The sequence below is a fragment of the Maylandia zebra genome, linkage group LG4 (genome assembly GCF_041146795.1).
Source record: "Maylandia zebra isolate NMK-2024a linkage group LG4, Mzebra_GT3a, whole genome shotgun sequence".
NCBI classification, from domain to species: Eukaryota; Metazoa; Chordata; class Actinopteri; order Cichliformes; family Cichlidae; genus Maylandia; species Maylandia zebra.
Genome location: NC_135170.1, coordinates 29667761 through 29689927, shown reverse-complemented (window position 1 = coordinate 29689927; position 22167 = coordinate 29667761). Strand labels below are relative to the sequence as shown.

General features: G+C 39.5%; 1 protein-coding gene across 1 annotated transcript; it reads right to left on the bottom strand.

Annotated features, from left to right (window-relative positions):
- Positions 1-17464: 17464 nt before the first annotated feature.
- Positions 17465-19255, bottom strand: tcap (titin-cap (telethonin)). The gene is made up of 2 exons (XM_004552330.4): positions 18982-19255; positions 17465-18737 (listed from the first exon to the last, which is right to left on the bottom strand). Exons 1-2 carry the CDS (start codon positions 19128-19130, stop codon positions 18347-18349), a joined length of 540 nt encoding a protein of 179 aa, XP_004552387.3. The 5' UTR covers positions 19131-19255; the 3' UTR covers positions 17465-18346.
- Between the last annotated feature and the right edge of the window lie 2912 nt (positions 19256-22167).

Genomic DNA, 22167 nt, shown 5'->3' with positions numbered 1-22167 from the left:
GTTACAAACAAAATGCAAATGAATGCTTAGCATTCACAGGTTTAGCTCTCACATGTGCTGTTTTGTGTAAAGAGCTTAATTATATGCAAAAGGAACAGATGTTTGCAATAAAAATGAAACAAACCGAAAGTCAGTGATAGTGTGATCTTTAGCAGGCTGGGAGGTGGGTACACCTTGATTCTGCAATGCAGCTTTTAAGCACTGAGAGAAAAAGAGGCTCATTTAGTAACTCACTGTTATATAGACACCCATGTGCTTAATCTTTCATTGAGAAGACCATAAACTATTCAAAATTAAATCACCCAATGAACCTCTAACCCTAAGGAAACTTTTAAATGGAGCATAGTAAAGCTAAGGTTCACTGTCTGTGCAGACCGACCGGCAGTGGGGTTAAATCTAATTCTCATGAGGGATGGCGAGTCATACACTGCACTAAGCAATCTTTCATCTCTGTTTCTGTGTTTAGCCGAGGATCACATTTGGGTCAAATTCTGCATCTGGGTACACGTACAGGCACAGTCAGAGCGAGGAGACAGCTCTGCACAGGGGAGATCCGATCAAAACAGAAGAAGGGAGCCTGGCACAGGTTGTGTTTGATTAAGTCTGCATTCAGAGAGGAGTACTGAAGAGAGAGGGAGCTGAGGCACAAAGACACCAGCTTGGCTGCCTTAGATGGAGAAGATCATCATGGGACTAATCAAGCCCACAATAAACAAAAGTAAACATCCAACAGGATGGGAGCTCATTCTGTCTAAGGCAAATGGTCTTAATATGCTTTTCTCTAATGACTGTGTCCTCTCATGGGGACAGTGGGCGCTTCATCCTATTGATTTCCACTGCAAATCCATTGTACTGCGTGACCATTAAAACCCTTCCCATCGCCTATGACACACCTCCCCCAACCACTTAAATTGCCAAATGAAAGATAATTGGTGTCTGTGGCAAACTACTTTATTTCTTATTAATAAACTAAGAGTATGCATATAGATGTGTTAATTAGCTCAAGGTGGTGTAAGCACAAAGCTTGCCCACAGCCAGGAGAGGAGGTGGTGGTGGTGATGCGGATTGTCTGTCAGTCAGTCCTGCTCCTTAGAGAGAAAAGAAAAAAGAAGAGTCTGAGGAGATATATTCAAAGCCTTATCTCACATTGCTTTTCTGGCTTTCTTTCTACCTTTCTTTGTACCAGACAGTGGACCACCAAAGAGAGAATAACATTCACCCTCTCTGCCCTGTCCTTCACTCTGTTTCAGCTCCAGTGTGTCACCCATGTGCTCTTGTCATCTAGATATATCTCTTTTTCTTATTCAGCATTGCAGATCAATGCTAGTGAGAAGGTGTCAAACTTGCCATGGTGACCTCAGATGGCTCCTGGTGACAAAGAAAAATGCCTTTAAAAGTCCGCTTACCCTATCAGAGATTTACGACCTACAGCATGAGGGATCAATCAGAAAGCATTGCAAACCCACAAATACTAGTACCAATGGACATGTAACACGTGAGCATTTATTTCCTAAAACTTAAAACATCTATTGCCTGTTTTTTAAGCAGTGAGTGGTATACATTTAGCAGTGACAAAGAGGAAGTGGGTGACATTAAACCTCAATAAAACTGACCATACTCTTTGATGGCATCATCTAAACTAGCCTTAGCCCACCACGAACATGCTCACACACCTACAGCCACGTGTGACTGTGAATACACACACATATGCACACTACTACTACCTCCACATAAGAGCTGCAGGGTGGTGTTGCCATAGGAACCGGGGAAGGTAATGGCCATGTTCTTGAGCTGATGCCGCAGGGGGTGAGGGGCAAAAGTGTGTGTGTGGGGGGGTTCTGTGTGTGTGTAAGTGTGAGGAGGGTTGAAAGTGAGTCAGACTTATAGGCTAATGATAAGCACTTTAACTTCAAATCATCTTTCTGTCATCATCTGATGAACTACGGGGGAAACAACCAGCACACTAATGGGATAATAAAGAAAACAAACAAACAAAACAAATGCAATAAGTTCCAAGCAGCAGTGATGCTATTTGTTTTTAATTCGTTCAACAGAGCATCCAGCTAATGTGGTTAATGCTGTTAGCTTTGAAGCAGAGGGAACTGCTGGGTGTCTCCATGCATGGCCTTCTCCAACCACCCCTGGGGTATGAATAAATGATCGCTAATAGAATGAGCTAACCCTTTGACAAACACTGACGACCATTTCTGTAAATGTGTGAGTGTGAGTGCATGAACATGATTAAATATTACTGAGAGGCGCAAATAATTTAAACATATTTAAGGAGCCTGGTGCTTTTAGGGAATTAGAGTCAGAAAGCTGCAGGGCCTGATTCATATTTGACATACCAGTTTTTTAGGTACACCTGTTCAACTGCTTATTAATGCAAATATCTAATGAGCTAATCACATGGCACTAACTCAGTCTTTTTAGATGCATAGAAATGGTTAAGATGCAATGCCAAAATTCAGAATGAGCATCTAAGTAGGGAAGAAATGTGGTTTAAGTGATTGGTGGTGTCAGACAGGCCGGTCTGAGTATTTAGAAACTGCTACTGGGCTTGCTCAACCACTGGGATACTGCACAACCATCTCAAGGGTTTAAAGAAAACAGTCTGAATAGGAAAAAAAAATCCAGTAAAGGGCAGTTATCTGGGTAAAAAAAAATGCCTCGTTAATGTCAGAGGAGAATGACTAGACTGGTTTTGCACATAGTATACATATACATATACATACAGCATGATCTTTGCAGAAAAATAGGATAGAGCTTGTCAAAAGCAGTTAATTTACAACCCTCAGTGGTTAAAAAAGTTTGGGTTTTTTGTGGGTACAGTAGCTAAATACACAAAATTGGAAAATAAATATCAATCACTATCTGTTTTCTGCTGTCCATATGTAATTTTGAAAATTGTGCATGTGGGAATGGATGAGTCACGTACTGCAGACTAGATCTGCTGTGTACAAATAAAGCAGCCTGAACTGGCAATTTATTTACAACTCACTATTCTTATACTGTTATCATGGTTGTTTTTGTTGCGCTTCTTCATGGTTCCAGTTTCACCTGCCTTTGTTATTCTCGTGTCGCCTGTTGCTATTCTCCTATCACATTTGGCCATAGTCCTTGTGTCTCAGTTACTTCCTGTTTGACTTTAAAGGCAAAACTCTTCAAAGTAAAATTTCTAAAGCATGAAGGGATTTTTGAGGGGAAGTGTTTGGTTGCTTCAAACACTTTCCGTCAAAATCAGTCAACGAAAGCATAATGCTTTTGCGTTTTTCTTTGTTAAATTGTCTATTGTTTCCCTTATATCAGCCTCTTGTTTCCTATGCTCCGGTTCTGGCTTGGCCTTCTGTATTACCAGCTTTTGTACCAGCTAATCTGTGTTTATCATTTCTTAATTTTTTAACTTGTCTCTGTGTCTTCTCATTCATTCCCTTCATCATGCCACAAGAAATATCCAACACTGACTGCTTTCTTACTGTCATTAATTTTGACATCATCACAATAACACAGTTTTAAAAAAGATTGTATCAATGTATTGCTCATCCCTTTATGCTGTTGGTGTTTTAATTAAACTAATAGGGCAATGGATTACAATAAATGCTAGTATTTTTTACACTTTGTCACATTTATTTCTGTTAAAAATGTATCATTTAGAGTAGTTAATGTGAATGCCAGGGCTCCACAGGATAATGCAATAAGAATTATCTTGAGGCCATTTCGCTAACTAAACATAGTTTGTTAGTTTTCTCATCTCTCACTATGTTGTAGATCACCTGCTGCTGTTTGCCTAGCTACCCTCTCCTCCTCCTTCTCTTTCACTGCTTGATGCCTCCCTTTGTGTCACTTTACCCACACAGTGACGAGGGGTGGGTAGGGGTTTTAAAAATAGAGACGATCCACCTAGATTACAGCGTTTTAATTACAGAGCTGGCGATGAAATGGGAGTGTGAAGGCCCCTTCTACTGACAGGGAGTGGGGAGAGTCGAGAAATGAAGGAGAGCTGGAATGCAGGAATGCACAACTATGTGTTAATTAGTGTCGTCTGCCATAATAATAAAAGTTTTCATGGTGTAACTATCTATTAAACATGCATTGTTGGCCTGAGTGTACTAATAAATATGGACTCATGGCCATATCACGGTTATTTCAAATAATGCTAAGCATCACCTGCATGGAGATGGAAGCAAGCTGCTGTATCACACTCAGTTTCTGCAAACAGGGGAAAAACTAAAGTGACGACACTTCATATCTAAACACATATTTTACAATCTTTCCCCTCATTGTATCAGGATAATGAAACTGAATACCTAACTGAACCAAATTCCAGGCTATACAGACTTTTGTCCAGAACTGAAAAATATAATCATTTACTTATTCTTATTGCTCTTAGACAGGCTCTGTGTAATTTTATGATTATGTTTAGGATCTGTCATAACTTCTCTCTTATTAATAATTTTGACCTCTTACTGTGAATGCCATTTTAAATATAGAGATCCTAGGACTGATGTCTCGTGTGTTCCAGGGGTCTGACTGAAAACTTCAGGTGGAAGCTCTTGCAGTCAGAGCCTCAAAGCTCTGGAAGAAGCTGCCTGAAAAAGAAATCAGGTCAACTAAATCGGTGACCTTCTGAAAGTGTCTTTTTAAAAAGCCTCTCCTTATTTCAATTGAGTTTTAAATAATTTAAATGGTCTTTTGTTTCATTTCAAGTTAAACAGGCTTAAGCAATACTCCATTTGTTTATGACACTTTTATAGTAACTGTATTTTTTTTTTTTACATCTTTTTAAGCAATACACTGACTGGACACTTTAATAGGTACAACTGTTTAACTGCTCTTTAACATAAATAACTAATCAGCTGATCAACTGGCAGCAGCTCAGTGCATATAGGCATGTAGACACTGTCAAACTGACCATCAGAATGGGGAAGAAAGTGATTTTGAATATATTATGTTTGCTGGTACCAGACAGGCTGGTCTGAATATTTCAGAAACTGCTGATCTACTGAAATTTTCTCACATAATCATCCCCGGGGTTTACAGAGAATGGCCTAAAAGAGTAAAAGTATCCAGTGAGTGACAGTTCTCTGGGAGAAAATGCCTTGTGGATGTCAGAGGAGAATGGACAGGCTGCTGTAAGCTGACAGTAACTCAAATAACCACTTGTTAGGTATGCAGAAAAGCATCTCTAAAGAGGAGATACATTACGGCATCAGATCCTGTTAGCTGAAGTTAAAGTTCACTAAGGCTCACCAAAACTGAACAAAAACTGAAAAACGTTGCCTGGTTTGATGAGTCTCAATTTCTGCTCTGACATTTTAAAGGTAGGGTCAGAATTTGGTGTAAACATCATAAAAGCACAGACCTATTATGTTTTTTGATTTGATTTGAGCTATTGCGGATGGTGTAATTGTGTGGAGGATATTTTCTTGACAAACTTTGAGCTATTTAGTGCCAATTAAGTATCATTTAAATGCTACAGCTTAGCTGCTGACAACATCCACCCATTTATGACCACACTGTATTTTCTGATTTCAGTTTCCAACAGGATACATCATGTCACAAAGCTTAAATCAAAGTGTTTTCTTGAACATGGTAATGAGTTTGCTCACATTCACAGCTCTCAGTCCAACAGGCCAAGTTTGGTATGTGGTGTAACAGGAGATTGACATCATGGATGTGCAAACAATCTGCAGCAACTGTGATGCTATCGTGTCAATATATATCTTGACATCTATATCTATCTATATATAAATAGATATACATAGATCAGTGTTGTTCCAAAGCCACAGTTTGACTGATCACTCCCATTGTTTGTGTTGTTTCCAATGACACATAACATCAACACCTATTTGCGACCTGCTGAATGCTCAAAAGCACTCTGAACTTTGCACATGTAAAAGTGATTTAAATCATACATTTTTTTCTTATTCGGCTATATTTTTTTAAAATAAAGTCTACATCCTTCAAGTTACATTACCAAGAACATCTATACTTAGTTTTTAATATACATGTAAATGGTAGATATTTTTTACTTTGACATTTTCCCCCCTGGCAGTCAAAGTTATGAAAGTCTAAGTTATGATGAAGACTAATCATATCCACTGAGATTCACAAAAACAAGCCCAGAGAGGGTGGATGCTTTTTTCGGTTGGCATTGCAGAGTTTTATTTCTGTGAATTAGTTGCTCTGCTTTTGGTTTCCAAGTGAGCCTAATTACACAACCTGCCTGTTGCATACTGTGGGTCAGTGCAGTGATCACAGACAGAGGGTGTGTGGTATATTCTGTGTGGGTGATTGCATGTGTATATATGTATTTTGTATTTTGGCTCCTTGGCAACCTGCTACATTGGGCTTCCTTACATCAGTAAATGGGTTACAGTTACATAGTGAGGAGCTTATGAGCTCTCACATAGGGATTAGATGGATTTTTTTCAGCTGTAAGATAAGATAAGATAAGATAGAACTTTATTAATCCCTCGGGTGGGTTCCTCTGGGAAATTCGACTTCCAAAGAGCACAGCAACGACCGAAGTTACAGTTACAGAATTGTTATATATATATATATATATATATATATATATATATATATATATATATATATATATATATATATATATATACACACACACACACACACATATATAAATACAGAGACAAATATAAATAAAATATACAAAGGGGATAAATAGAATAAATAGGAATAAAAAATAAAAATACAAGTGAATTGCACATTTCAAGTATTGAGTCTATTGCACTGTTGACTATTTACAAAAAGTATTGCACAAGGTATTGTACAGTGAGGTGAAGAGGCACTACAGCTTAGTTGTTCCCCCCTCCTTTGTCCTCCTGTTTCCCCTCCCTCTCCCCTCCAGAGAGGAGTTAAACAGTTTGATGGCGTGTGGGACAAAGGAGTTTTTAAGTCTGTTAGTTCTTGTCTTGGGGAGAAGCAACCTGTCACTGAACAGACTCTTCTGATTGTTTATGGCTGTGTGCAGAGGATGCCCAGCATTGTTCATAATGTCCATCAGTTTCTTTAGTGTCCTTTTCTCTGCCACTGTCACCAGAGTGTCCAGCTTCATGCCGACCACAGAGCCAGCCTTCCTGATCAGTTTCTCCAGCCTGGATGAGTCCCTCTTTGCTGTGCTGCTCCCCCAGCACACCACAGCATAGAAAAGATGATCCATGTGCTTTTTAGATGTTGCCTGTAAATTTACTTTACTGTAAATTCCTCTTTACTGTAAATTCCTAAGTTAATTTGTAAATTTTTGTAGTAAATTGTAAATATTGTAAAACTTTTCTTCTGTCATTTAATGGTCGGGCATTGTACAGCTACAAGCATTTCACCCCCATGTCATACTGTGTATGGTTGTGTGTGTGTGACAAATAAAATTTGAATTTGAATTTGAATTTGAAATGTGCATTATTAGAATTCAATATTTATTACTAAAGCTCTTTATCTGTTTTTGTGCAGTTTAAACCTCAGTTACAAGCCTTGAGTCTTAAGTGTTTATGCAATAATTTCTGCTTGAAGGTCTGATGTTTGAAATGTTCATTGTTTTGGGAACAATAAACCTTCTCTCTCAATAAGTGGCGCCTCAACTCTTGTATAGGTTCATGCTGCATTTTATTCTAAGCCACTGTGCCTTCAGGCAGAGAACCTCATTACAGTCCTATCTGTCCTCCCCACGCTCTTCAGCCCACCACTGCCACCATCCCGCAGACCATGATGCCTCCTGCGATGCTCCTTCCATTAGGCCCCGGTGGTCACGTCAAGAAGGCTATGGCACACTGTCACCAAGCACAAACTAAATCTCAGGATTCCATACTCACTGCTCTTCTTGCCTGTCTGTCACATTATGGGGCTTGCTAGCAAGGACTCAAATATATTATTTATGGTCTGCTCTTGAGCTTGGACAACTGCATAAAATGTGTGCACGTATATGAGTTTATGTTCAGGTTTTGTGTTCAAGTGCTGCTGCAGTCTTACTTCTTGACAATTTACAAAGGTGTCATTCAGAATATTTAAATGAAGTTTTTTACAAAACAGCTGTAATGACAGTCAAGCCTAGATTCTGTAACTGGCACAGTGCTACTTTTTATTATGTTATAACTTGTAATCTTGTTCAACGTGTAAAGAAATGCAACAAGTAAAACATGTGTGGTGTAATTAGATGATTTGTCATCACATCACATGCCCAATCATTAGATTAGATTAGATTAAATTAGACCAGAGCAATGCTTTATTGTCACTGTGCAATGCACTGATAGAAAGCCAATTAAACGTAGTTAGCACAGAAACAGAAGTGCAAAAGAAAGAACACGTTCATACAGTAGAATTAAAGCACTGGTGTATGGAATTAAAGTGCTGCAACATGTGTAATGCTATAACTTACAGTATGTATATGTTTATATGTATATATTTGATGTGATTGTTTTTATGTGAGGTATACAAATGTCAGGTGACTTCTGCTACATGTAAATTTTCCCACGTTGACAAATCAATATATCTATCTATATAGGCTGTTTTATGTACAATGTAACTACAGTATTTGCAGTTGGATGTGCATGTGATATCATCAGAGGGCAGAATAACCTCAGAGGTTCACACAGCAAGGGCACTGGTCAATACATAGAGTTTAGCAGGGTCACAGTCTCAGGAAAAACCTCTTCCCGAGCCCGCTTGTGTTGGAGCGGCAGCTCCTGTAGAGCTCATCAGATGGAAGACAATTAAAAAGTAGATATGTGGGAAACATCCCTGATAAAGCTTTTTGCCCTGACAAGGGAGGTTTTTTTGATCAATGTTCTCAGTGGTCTGCAAATGGATGCCAGTGATCTGCTGGGCAGTTTTCACCACCCAGTGCAGTGCTTTTGCTTTTTTTTTTTTTTTTTTTAAAGCAGTGCAATTGCTATACTACACTGAGATGCAGCTGGTGAGAATACTCTTGTTAGAACAGCAGCAGAGGTCCATTAGTATCCTAGGAGACAGATGAGCTTTCTTAAAGCTCCTCAGGAAGTGAAGACACTGATGTGCTTTTTTGATCAGAGTAGGGTAGTTCAGAGGCCAGGGGAAATCACGGGAGTTGTGGATGCCAATAAAGATTTATACACTTTCTACTGCATAAGCACTGATGTAGATATGGATGTGTGCATGGCTAATGGTTCACATGAATTCCATAATGATCACCTTTATCTACTTCTCAGCTACATGCTGAACCTCATCCCTGTAAGCAGTCTTGTTGTCTCCCTCATCAGTCATATCTCTGTGCTGTCTGAAGTTTACTATGATGTCGGAGTCATAAATAATAGTGCAATCATGGGTGAAGAGCAAGTAGACAAGAGAGCTCAGCAACCATCCTCGTGGCACCCTATTATTCGAGGTGAGAAGGGAAGAGGAGAAGTTGGCTAGCCATAGATTCAAGTTACAGACTGATGCCATATGTTGTATGTGAGGATGCAAAAGACTCTCAGGCAGACGTAGTAAAACAGAAATGTCTTATTGAGGCTGGTGACCAGAATGCAAAAACAATCAAACAAACACAGAATAAAAAGAAAAACTGAAAACTTGGGATGGTCACTATAATTCTGCACCAGTGGAGTTGGGAGACACAAAGGATAGATGAACAGACGCTCTGATAAAGGGCAATGGGCAACTGAGACGATACATACACATGGTGGTGATTAGAGGAAGTGGAAACAGCTGCGGCGAATAAGACACAAGTGAATCAAATCACAGCAGACGGGACAAAAGAGCTAAACTAAAACACACCGTGTCACAAAGCTCATGATAATGAGTTTGCTGTACTCAAATGGATAACACAATTACAGCTCTCAGTCCAACAGAACAACTTTGTAATTTGGTGCAAAAGGACTTTCACATCATGGATGTGCAAACAATCTGCAGCAAATGTGATACTATCATGTCAATATATGTATTTTATTAAAAATAAAAGCAGAAGAGTGACAGCTTAACTGGGAAAACACAAACACATGAATAAAGTTAACACAGGATACTTGACACAAGTGGATAGGACACTAATTCTGAGATAACTGAGAACTGAAAGCTAGAATAAATGCACTAAGAATGCACAAAACATAAATAAATATTAAATAAATCAGGATTCAACATAACAGAATAATCAAATTAACACTAGAAAGTCCAAAAACACAGAAACACTGGGTCAAATGACCCATGGGAGCATGGAAATCAGCTGCTGAATTCAGATACTGAATTCTGAACTGTAATCAGTGATCAGGATTCTGACATAAATGTTGGGGCTGTGCAAATGGATAAGGGTAGAGTGAAGTGTCTAGAGGTGACACTTTCTTCTGATCTGTTGGTGAAATGGGCAAATCTATGGGGTCTAAGCAATAGGAAAAAGGATTTTAGGTATAAAAGAGAGTCTTTCAAAGCATTTTACAATGATAGGGATGAATGCAACATGACAGAAATCATTAAGGGCTGCAGAGGAGGAGTATTTTAGCATGGTGGTAGTAGATTTTAAGCTTAAGGGGATAATTAATGACAAGCCTGGGTTCGGTTTAAATGGAAATTTCATCACTGTTTTTATCTTGAAGTTTTCTGCTCATGGATCACACAATGTCTTTGGCAGAAATGAGGCATAAACTATAGACAGAGTGGTGATTATCTAAGACTGGACACACATCTTTGTTGCATTGGAGGGATGATATAATTTTGTCAGTTCTGCCATTAACATTAGGATCACTAGTTGCCATGGTTACAGGTAATTTTGTTTAGCTCATTTTCTTTCATTTCATGTTGAGGTAAAATTTGGTGTTGTTAATATGAATCTGTTATTCTGAACATGTGCTGAATATGAAACCCTCATTTTGTTTTTTAAGATAACAAAAAGTGAAAACACTGAATCTGAAACCCAAGCATACCACACACACACACACACACACACACACACACACACACACACACACACACACACACACACACACACTAGATGTTATATTTGAAAAAAATGACCACATGTGTGCTGAGCTCAGCCAGCCATCCTCTGTTTCACATGAGCCACGTGTTCCTTGCATGAGCAGTCCTTGGTATCATTACTACATTATTTACTGTATAAAAATATTTAATCCTCTGAAGATGGTGAGTTATCCCACAGCTTTCCAAGTTACTGAAAGTTGCATCATTGTGCTTCAGAAAAAAAAGAAAGGAACTGTATCATTTATTAAGGTGACAAATATTGCTTGAATGGATTGTCAGCACATACGTGTATCATGAGTTTTGAAATGTAGGCAACTTCCCTTGACTCTTTGTTGCGTGCTAGGCCTTTAATAATTTAGTGGGGTGAGTCATTGCCGAACAAATCTTAAGTGACAAGACGGTGAAAAAAAATTGAGCTTGGCACTGCACAATGACCACGTCTGCTTGACACAATGTGGGTTAATCACTGAGTCACCCTGAGGGAGGCGAAACAGAATTGCAGGCAGATAAAATAGATAAGACAATTGGACAACCCTCAGATGGTGACATGTATGTGTGTCCATGTATGAGTAGGCAATATTAATACTATACAGTGGAGCTGATGAGCACCCAGAATTCCCAAATCCACCCGATCATTATGAACAAGAGGACCGTGGGGGCTCTAATGAAACAACAGTTCTTCTTTAGTTTGGGTTCAGTTGAGTTCAGTACATTTTCTAGATCAGGTTAGATTTGATTAAACAATTTAAATTCTATTAGGAATAAAGAAGAGAATCAAAAATGAATATGAGCTTCACCATCATGAAATCCAAAACCACATTAAATTGAAGTGTCACCTTTTAAAGCCTCATCACCTTTTGATAAACACTAATAAATAGATTTTACAAAACTGAATGATTTTTACTTAATTTCACTTAAGAGTAAGAGCCTTTCAACTCAGTAAGATTATATAACTGATTCCACTCATTGTAGAAACACTGATGTTTGGGATACTTTAGACTTAATCTTAATTATTTTTAATATTGGAATGTTTCTTTAAATGTACATTGGATACACAAAAACTTTATACAGAGTTTCAGAGTAGTTAGTTACATAGACAGACAGACATGGACCAGAGTGTTGATGACTTTTACCCACTCAGGGACCCCACACTGTAACTTTACACGGTCTGGCACTTCATGGCTGAGTTGTGGTGGTTCCCAAACATTACCACCTGTGTTACAAAGTTTCACTTGAACAAAGTGAGGTCTTTAAATTGACCAGTTTTTCCATTTTCCCCCACAAATATTGTAAAGGCAGACTGCATGGCTAGGTGCTTGATTTTATACACCTGTGGCAACGGTACCAAAACCCCCTGATGTCAAAGAACGTGGCTAGTAGTTTTGTTCATATAGAAGACAAAATCGCTTAAGACATGATTTTTAAACATTTTGTGTTGCATGGTTTGAAAAATGTATCACTGACAAGGATACCAGAAAAAGAAATCAACTGAGGTTGATGATCCATTGCAAGTGCTTTCTCTGTTCTTGGTAGTTTGCTATAAAAGTTGGTACGCAAATTTATTAGCACAAAGCATGGATTGTAATATAATCTTGTAGCAAGTCCTCTAGCATGACCATTTCATTAAAAACCCATGCTGTATCCAGTGCTAAACCTACTAAAAATCATCAACACATTTACATTGCCAGGATGTTAATTCAAGTAATGTGAGCATGTAGCACATGTACAGATCAAGGAAACAGCACGGCTGCCAACACTTGGCACTGAGGAGCCATTCACCTTTTCCTGTATAGCTTAAAAGTATCTAATTTTTTGGTATGTAATCAAAAATAGAGAGAAAGAACGTTTTTAAAAAGTGAATCGGGATGGCAATTACTAAAATGCAATGCCATAAAACAAAATAGAAATGAGTTCAGTAATTGTCAGGGTTACTGAACTGAAGTTTTAACAGTGAAAACTTTGTTATGACTAAATTCTCTCACTGAAAATTAATCTGAGCTGTTTTTCTCCTTCACTCTGTCAGGTTCCCAGAGACTAGGTTCTAATTCAAGAGAATGAGGCCGACCCACAGATGCTCATCGCTATTACCCAGTGCCCAGTACATGTCCTGCCCTGCCTCAGGCCACTCAGAACTATGAAGACAAAAACACAGACATGGGTGATGTCTATTACATTTAATATGGCAACTAATTATTGCTAGTGCACAGTATTAACTATCAGATTAAATTTTAAAACTAATCGAGACATAGAATGATCAGATTCATTTTCCTTTAGCTCTTTTTGCCTCAAATCATTATCTGCCAGCAGGCTTAGTTTTCACAGGAGGAACCGACATTTATTTTACACAGACAGAGCAAATATAAGATTTTAAACTCAAAGTCATTTTTCAGACACAGCCTCACTGTGTGTATATTTATTCATGAAAATCACTACTGCGTGGCTCAAATGTACTCATAATTTGGAAATTATAGTGACCATTTCTGCTAATTTGGATGGCATATATTTAAGTAGATTTTTTTATGATGTAGTAGATTTTTTTTTTTTAGCCTTATGCATAACAATGAAGCAAAATGAAGCAAGAATGTCTGCTAAACGTCTGTGCAAGGACATTTCTTAACCAAGCAATCATACATCAGAAAGACAGAAAAACCAAGAAATGTTGTTTCGGGTAGCAGGTTGGATGTGCAGCTGCAGCTGGAAAATGACATCCACATATTGAAAGTCTATAGTACTTCCCTGGTACAAATTTCTGAGAATTTTCATTCCGTTTATGAAAAATTTAATGGTAAATGGCCTGCATTTGTATAGCGCTTTACTCAGTCCCTAAGGACCCCAAAGCGCTTTACACTACATTCAGTCATTCACACACTGGCAATGGAAAGCTACGTTGTAGCCACAGCTTCCCTGGGGCGCACTGACAGAGGCGAGGCTGCCGGACACTGGCGCCACCGGGCCCTCTGACCACCACCAGGCAAACATGGGGTTAGTATCTTGCCCAAGGATATTTGGCATGCAGCCAGGAGGCAACCTGGGATCGAACCACCAATGTTCTGATTAGTGGCTGACCTGCTCTGCCACCTGAGCTACAGCCACCCTAATTAAAAATTAATTTGTAATAACTATAGCGGTCCAATTTTTAAATCATAAAATCTAGGAATAACATTAAGTCATGTGCCAACCATTTAAAATTTTTCTCAAATTACTGATGAGACTCAAAATTATGCACCCAATCATGTGTATACCCTTTTTTTGTCACAGGACTTTTGATCATAACTTACACTCACCAGTCATTTTGGGAGGTACACCTTTTCAGCTGCTTGTTGATGCAACTATATAATCAATTTCATGGCAGCAACTTGCATTTAGGCATTTAGACCTGGTCAAGGTAACCTGCTGAAATTCAAACAAAAAAAGAATCAGATTGGGGAAGAAATGTGATTTAAATGACACTGATCATTGTGTCGTTCTTGATGCCAGACAGGCTGGTCTGAGTTTTTTAGAAATTGCTGATCCACTGGGATTTTCCCTCAAAGTTTCGAGTGTTTACACAGACATGTCCAAAAAAGAGAAACTCTTCCATGAGCGGAAGTTCTCTGTGTAAAAATGTATTGTTGATGCCAGAGGTCAAAGGACACTGGCCAGACTGCTTCCACGTGATAGGAAGACAACAGTAACTCAAATAGTCACTCGCTATAACCAAGGTAACTTGAAGCAAACAGGCTGCAGCAGCAGAAGATTACACAGGGCGCCACTCCTGTCAGCTCAGAACTGAGAATACAATTTATGAGGGCTCACAAAAATTAAATAAACAGGAAACTGCAAACTATTGTCTGATCTGATAAATCTCCAATTCTGCTGTTGCATTTCTATAGTAAGGTCCGAATTTGGCATAAATATCATATAAGAATAATGTCATTCTGCCTTGTATTAACAATTTAGGATGCTTTGACAGATGTGATGGTATAGAAGATATTTTCTCAGGACACTTTGAGCCTCACGGTGCCTCATTTAAATTCCAGGGCCTAGCTGAGTATTGCTGCTCACCATATCCATCCTGTTATCACCACAGTGTTTCTATCTTCTGATGTCTGCTTTCAACGGGACGATGCAGTATATCACAAAGCTCAAATGTTCTAAAAGGGGTTCATTGAACATAACAAAGTACTAAAAGGCCTCTACAGTCACCAAAACTTAAGCCAATAAAGCACGTCTGGGGTGTGGTGAAGCTGGAGATTTGCATCTTGGATGTACATCAGCTACATAGACTACTCTGGACTGTATTTCCTTCACCTTATTAAATATATGTTCATATTAATTAGATTAAGTTATGAGGGAAAAGGTTGTCCACCCTGATACTAGCGAGGTGTACTTAATAAACTGACCAATGAGTGTAGGCAAAAGCAGTTATATGTGTGTTTAGGCTATCTCATTGTTGCCTGACAAATTCTTCTGGGACTGCAGATGTCAACTCGATCCCCGCAGCAGGTAAAACCATCCACGCAGCAACACCCAGCCAACAGCCAATTAACACGGTCTACTAGTGATGTCATTGGGGCCTTTTGAAACAGCATGAATGACAAAGAGGTGACAACAGCAAGCATCACAATAATTGTGATGAGAAGGGTACTGATTGGGGCCACTGCTTGTGATTATGGCGCAGTTGATTGTGGATGGCTGAATAGATGAGTTAATCAGAAGCTTTAGATCTCTGTAATGTTTTGTCTTTGTTCTTTTTACAAAGGACAACAGTGCTGCCAAGGCAGAAGAAGAGAAGAAGGGAAGATGATTATTAATGCTTTCACCAGCTGGGTTTTGCAATGGGCAACAAAGATGATGATTTCATCTTTATGTTTGATGTTTACTTATTTATTGCAAATATATACATCTGATTTTTTATGAAAGATAAAAAATTTCTTTTTTCCTTTTCTTTTTTTAAGTCTTTGTTCAACTTACACTACCCAAATTATCCAGTAGGTAGCAGCAACACATGGTGACATCTATCACAGAAGCACGACGAGAAACAGACAACAAGCAAGATGCTTCAAGCATCAGTGGTGACTCTGCACGCTTAAAGCATATATGCCATGAGAGACATTAGGAAAAGCACCTCTCGCAGTGTGCCACTGTTTGATCTTCTCTTATTGACACAGTGATGACTATTTCTTCTGTTCATGACAGGAAACATTGTCCATGTAGATGAAAATAGTTTTCATTCAAATGTTGGGTATGTTAAAAAATAAGAAAGTAGGCAAGAAAACAGGCAAGGTCAAGTTTAATCCCCATCCCACACATGAGTTAAGACAGTTGGACCCAAATCTCAAAGTTCACATTAACCTACTTGCAGCAGCAGATAGGGTAAATTTGCCAAATACAGAAAGGACCTTGCAGCCGAGACGGCTGAGGCACAGGAAAAAATCTCAGTGTCAATTTAATGGATTTGTCTCTGACAACGCACGCCATCTCAATTTTCACATTCCTTGGCACCTGCTGAAAATTGTTTCGAGGTTCGAAACCTTCGTTCATTTGGAGTTTGAAATCTCGATTGTACTGTGACAGCGCTGAGTAGTTAGCACAGTGTTTCAGCAGCAGTGTGGGAGGGTGATTTAAAAGATAGAGACTGAAGCCAGCACACCCAGATCTCAGATAAAACACTAGGATTAAGAGCTCAAATGGGAAGAGCGTGCCTTCGTGGCTGTCTCTCGCCTGTCTCCAGGGCAATGCGAATGTTTACCCAGCTATTAATATCAAACCACCACGCGTTGCCTATCACACAGAGACAATGAGTCAGAAGGGGTTAAAGAGACAAATATAATCAGCGGAGGAATTAAGTTTCATTGGAAAAGGGCAGCTAATGCCAGGAGTAATAATTGATAAGTTAGACTGAGTAAATTGTACATAGAGATATAGTGGAGATGGGGTGAGGCAGTACTTCTATTTCAGCTGTGCACACTAAGAGCGGATGAGTGCATTCTGTGATTGAGAACAAACACATGAAAGATAAATGAGGGACGTAAAGTGGGGTCTGTTTTAAAGGGTGGAGGGCACAGTGAAAATGCATTCTTATCTAAATTATAGTTGACAGATCCCCAGCTGTTTATGCATCTTTGTCTCATAACGGAGCATGTGCATGCATGTTTTCATAATGCAAGTGATCCTTTGTTCTGTTACCGGAACAAGTCATGGTTTGGGCTCTAACCTCTGGTTGCTGCGTGCATATTTATTTGCATATTTATATTTATTTTCTCCCTTTCTTCCACCCACAACCAACTGACCTCAGGAACCAATACATTTTCATCCATTCTATTATATTGTTCGGTTTACATAGTGGTAAACCTGCAGGTCATTGTAGAGCTATTGATGTCCCTCCCGAATCCTTGGAAAAACAATCTACTCTATATTAGGCTTTAATCATTTGCTATTTTCTTTCATGTTGTACCACAAATAAAATGTAATCAAATTAAGTTTATGTTGCACTTCAGGCATCAACCATAAAGACAGAGACGTGATGAGTAGTTCACCTTTTATTAGTAAAAATAATAGATGTCTAACAAAATATTACAGCATTGTTGCACACAATTCAGATTCATTTACATGACCACAGGTATTCTAAGCTATAACAGTATCTGTTCCTCTATCAGATATAAATATGAGCTGCCACTCGACTAAAAAGGCAGATCAGTTAATGCACATTAAAAAAAAGGTTATTGGTTTTCCTAAGTTACTGTGATTAGACGTGCCAACACTCACACAGAGAGGGACACACACATATCTACAGCTGCAGCGTTTGATCTTGCCAGTGCATTCTGTACCCTTCACACAGATGAAAGACTGGCAGGCAGTCCTGGAGGCTGACCAGCTCTAAGGCATGTTTCCTGATCCCTCAGCCCTCCATTTCCTCTCTGATTCTTCCCTTCTCTTCCCATCCTTTGTTATACTTTACCATCTATTTATTTATTCTGAACACTTTCATTTACACCATGAAGACTGTACTTTCCGATACGCAAAGAAAGGGCCAAGAAATGGTTAAGGTGCACCAGTGCATACAAATGTTAGGTCACGCTGAACGATTAACAGATATGTCGAGGCCAGCTGGCCAGCACATGCAGAGATTGGCTTTGGCACAGCTAAGAGAACACCTTGCTTCCCTGTCCCAATGCAAACATCTTCTCATAACCATTTCTAATACCAATCACTATAAAATGCCAACAATGACAAGATATGAGATTTAGAGTGCTAAACTTCTACAGTATTAGGTGTCACTAGAGGTAAATCTATATACATCTTGTCATAATGTTTCCAGACACACTCTGCTTATTGAATATTCTTTCCCATCTGTCATCCTTCTCGTCTCTCCCTAGCATCCCATCTTTTTCTTTTGTCCTTTTGTTTTTCACCCTCTCTGGGCCTCCTGAGACATGGAGCGCCCCAGGGCTTTGGGTGCTTTGGCAAACTCCATGAGGGTCGGCTTGACTGGAGGGAGATCTCTGGTGATTTCATCCACCGTCCTCTTGCTGGGACACACTCCATCTGGAGTGGGAAATGGCTGCAGGTCCTCCAATGTGTGTGGCGCTCCACGTCCGAGCCTGACGCCCAGCTCTGCGGGGGTAAAGATGGGCAAGGGGAGGGTGTTTCTCTTTGGAAGCAACTGGTGCTCCCTGACCCCTCTTTCCACTGTGCCCACCCTAAAGACACCAGAGGGACACTTCTGTGTCAGTGAACGTGCCTGCCACTGCCGGGACAGAGTCTCCCCACGAGAAGTGTCGTTCATGTTCATGGTCTGCCTGTGGGCATCAAAGGAAAGTTGAAGTTAGAAACTACTGAGGGCCTTATTGTAATTTACCTTCCCAATTAACATTTAACTGCTTTTCACTATGAGAATAATTTTCAAGTCAATCTTCATCCATATTTTATGAGAGTAAGAAAAGTTTGAAATTACAGCCTAGTGAATGTTTTCCTCTCATTTAAAAGCAACTTATCATATTATAGGGTCTTACCTATAATAAGACATGATCTCATTGGTCCTACCTGTCTTGAGGTTGAGTCTTGAGACTAACGCTGTGCCAGTCAGCAGTATAGCTCTCCCTCTGAGCCTTGTTGTCTTCCCTCACACTGCAGGTCAGCTCAGCTCCCACCAGCACACCATTGCTCTTCTCCAGCACGGTACAGATTGGCATCTTCTCAGGTGCAGATAGATTTATCGCCTTGAGTGGGTCTTGTTGATCAGTCCTAAGGTAACAGGAAACAGTGATGCTTCAGTCGGCTTTACTTCTACTCTTCCACTATCTCTGTCCTTCTTAGTGCTGTCTATGTCCAGGCTTAGGACTGTCCACAGCTTTTATAGATGCTCTGTTTCTATTTTAGATTCATGTTGTCACTCTACAATCAGTGTGCTTGGACATCTGACACCAAGTCCTCCGTGCCTCATTCCCTGACAGCTGGAAGTTTCCCTGCAGTGGGGTTCAGGGGTAATATGGCTGAAAATCCCCTGATTCTCAAATTGAATGCTGGGCCTGCTCTTGTAATCACTCAGCCCAACTCTTTCCACTTCACCTGTGATCACAGAGGGGGAAATATTACAGAAACTATGGATGGAATAATGTAAACATGTACACAGACAGACACAAATGGTTTAGACTTAGCAGAGGAATCTTAATAAGATTATAGCCATGATATACACAAAGCAGCAAAGGAGAGCCAACCGAAGCCAACACTGTAGAGCCAGAAACTACCCACTAATTTTCAGTCCAGTTCTTTCTTTTTTCTTTTTTGTAAACAGTGACTCGACGGTTTTAACTAATTATAAGCCAATCTTCAACCTTCCTTTCATCTAAAAAAAATCTTGAAAAAGTAGATGTAAAACAGCTTACTGATAATCTGCAGAGGGATGGTTTATTTGAAGAGTTTCAGTCAGGTTTCAGAACTCATTACAGTACAGAAGAAGCTTTAGCGAAGGTTACAAATGATCATCTTATAGCCTCTGACAGTGGACTCATCTCTGTGCTCTGTCATGGTTTGGGGGATTTTGTCAGAGTAGATTGATGCAACCCTCAGATTTTGATTCACAATGCAGTTCTATCTGGCGTGTTAAGTGTTTGACTGCTTCATTTTTCAGCATGACATTGATCCCAAACACACTCCCAATGGAGGAAAAGAATATATATATGGAAAAACACAATGGAGCACTATTAGTCATGGATTGAGACCCGTATTTCTAAAGATGACTGAAGAATTTCTGAAGAAATTACAAAAGCTTGCCTACCAGCATTCAGGTTAAAGAATAAAGGTGGCCATACCAAGCTAACTTTTGCAGTCTAATTTGATGATTGGCAGCACACGCCATCTCTTGGATCAAAATTCATGAGTAATTTGCTTGCTTATAATGTAAGATAAACAAGCAAATACCTGACTAAATATTTATAACAACATGGGAAAATTATCTAAAGTTTGTGTTAACCACAATATTTTAGACATGAAGCCAAAAAACATCAAAATGAGAACCAGGATAAAGAAATGCAAAATTATGTCCATGCTTTAGGACAGCATTTGTCAAGCTAGCTGACAAATTAGCATTTCACACACTTGCCTAAGTATTGTCACCTCTGGCTCCAAAAAACAAAAATAACACGGAAGCTATAGAGGGTGTAAAATGTGAGTTCACAAACCACATTATGTCACAGTGGCAACATCCATCTTTTATATACAGTCAGTTGTGAGAAAAATGGTGAAAAAGCCATACAAATAGCAGTGTCATTTTTCTCATGCTGTTTTTTTAATTCATAATACAGCTTTGAATAAGTTTATACCCCCGCCAGGCTTCATGACAACATCATACCCCCTCATTAGATGCCATTACACTGCGCTGTCTCACAGTAGCAGTGAGAGCTCAGTCTCCAGTGATTCATTACCTCAGTGAAAGAGCGCCATGCAGGCCATAATCAACTCGGGTTACAGGCTGTGAAACACACACACACACTCACACTCACCTCTGACAGTTATCTGCTGGTCTGATGTTACTACCGATTCCCGTTTCTGACTCACTAATCCACATCAGGTACTGATATCATCATATACCAGATATCATATACCTCAGACACAGCATAAAATATAATCATCCCAAGCAAAAGAAGCCTGATGTGTTAATCGATTTTTTATTTTCTTTTAAGGTTTTTGCTGTACTGTGCCAGATTGTCTGAAAAACAAATATGATCATAACTTTGTGATTCTTTGAGTATATTTCTTGACTTCGGGTAAATTAATGCTATTCCTCACCACTGACTCTTCGTGTTGTGCATATTTAAGGCAACAGTTAAAGGCTAACATCCATTTGCCTGCAAATTCCAAAAATATTTCACTTTTCTTTCAACAATCTCCCAGCAGGCTGCCAGTACATATGTAAAATGTCGCTCAGTGTCATACTGAGAAAAGAAAACGATAAGCATCTCCTGGGTCATTGATTCAGTCATGTTATGACACCATGACAACCTTGAATGCCATTTCAGAAACCCAGTAAGTCACCATGCAAGCTCCTTCTGTGTTGAGGTCATGTCTTATTAGAAGCTACTTTATGTGAAGCAGTCAGTTGTAATACACAGAGTGACAATTTAAATTTGTGCTGTCTATTTATTTGTACACGCACAAGCCAAAATCCAAGAGGCCATCAGATAGCCCTTTCCTAGCTGTTTTCGGGTGAGTCATGCTATGCAAATGGAGCCAGGGGTGTGTGTATAGTTTGTAAAGGTGAGCAGTGATGAGGTTAGGTCTGTCACAGTGATCACCCCCCACCGTCCTAGTCTGTCCACCAGCACAAGGCCTGGCTCGGCCGGGAAGAACTTTGTGTTGCATAAGAGCACCGCCACAGCTGCTGCAAAGTGACATTTAAATGAGCTGTCACCGCAAAAGAGATAGGGAGTAGGTGGGAAAACAGAAAGAGAAGGGCAATTGCAGGATAAAGCCAAGGCTTGTCAGGAGGTGGTAAATATGGCAAAATATTGTGAGAGGGGAACTTTAAGTCGGATTTATTTGTAACACGAAAATGACTTTGGGAGGAGAGAGGAACAGGTCAACCTGACACTTATACTTGATAATAAGAAGGGATCTGGCTTTGTATTAATTCCTGCACACAGTATCAACTTTTGTGCTTCATATAACTCAGTTGTTACCAGTTATTTGTGGATCTGTGCGCCATTGTACCATCGGGCTGGTGCCGTGTTC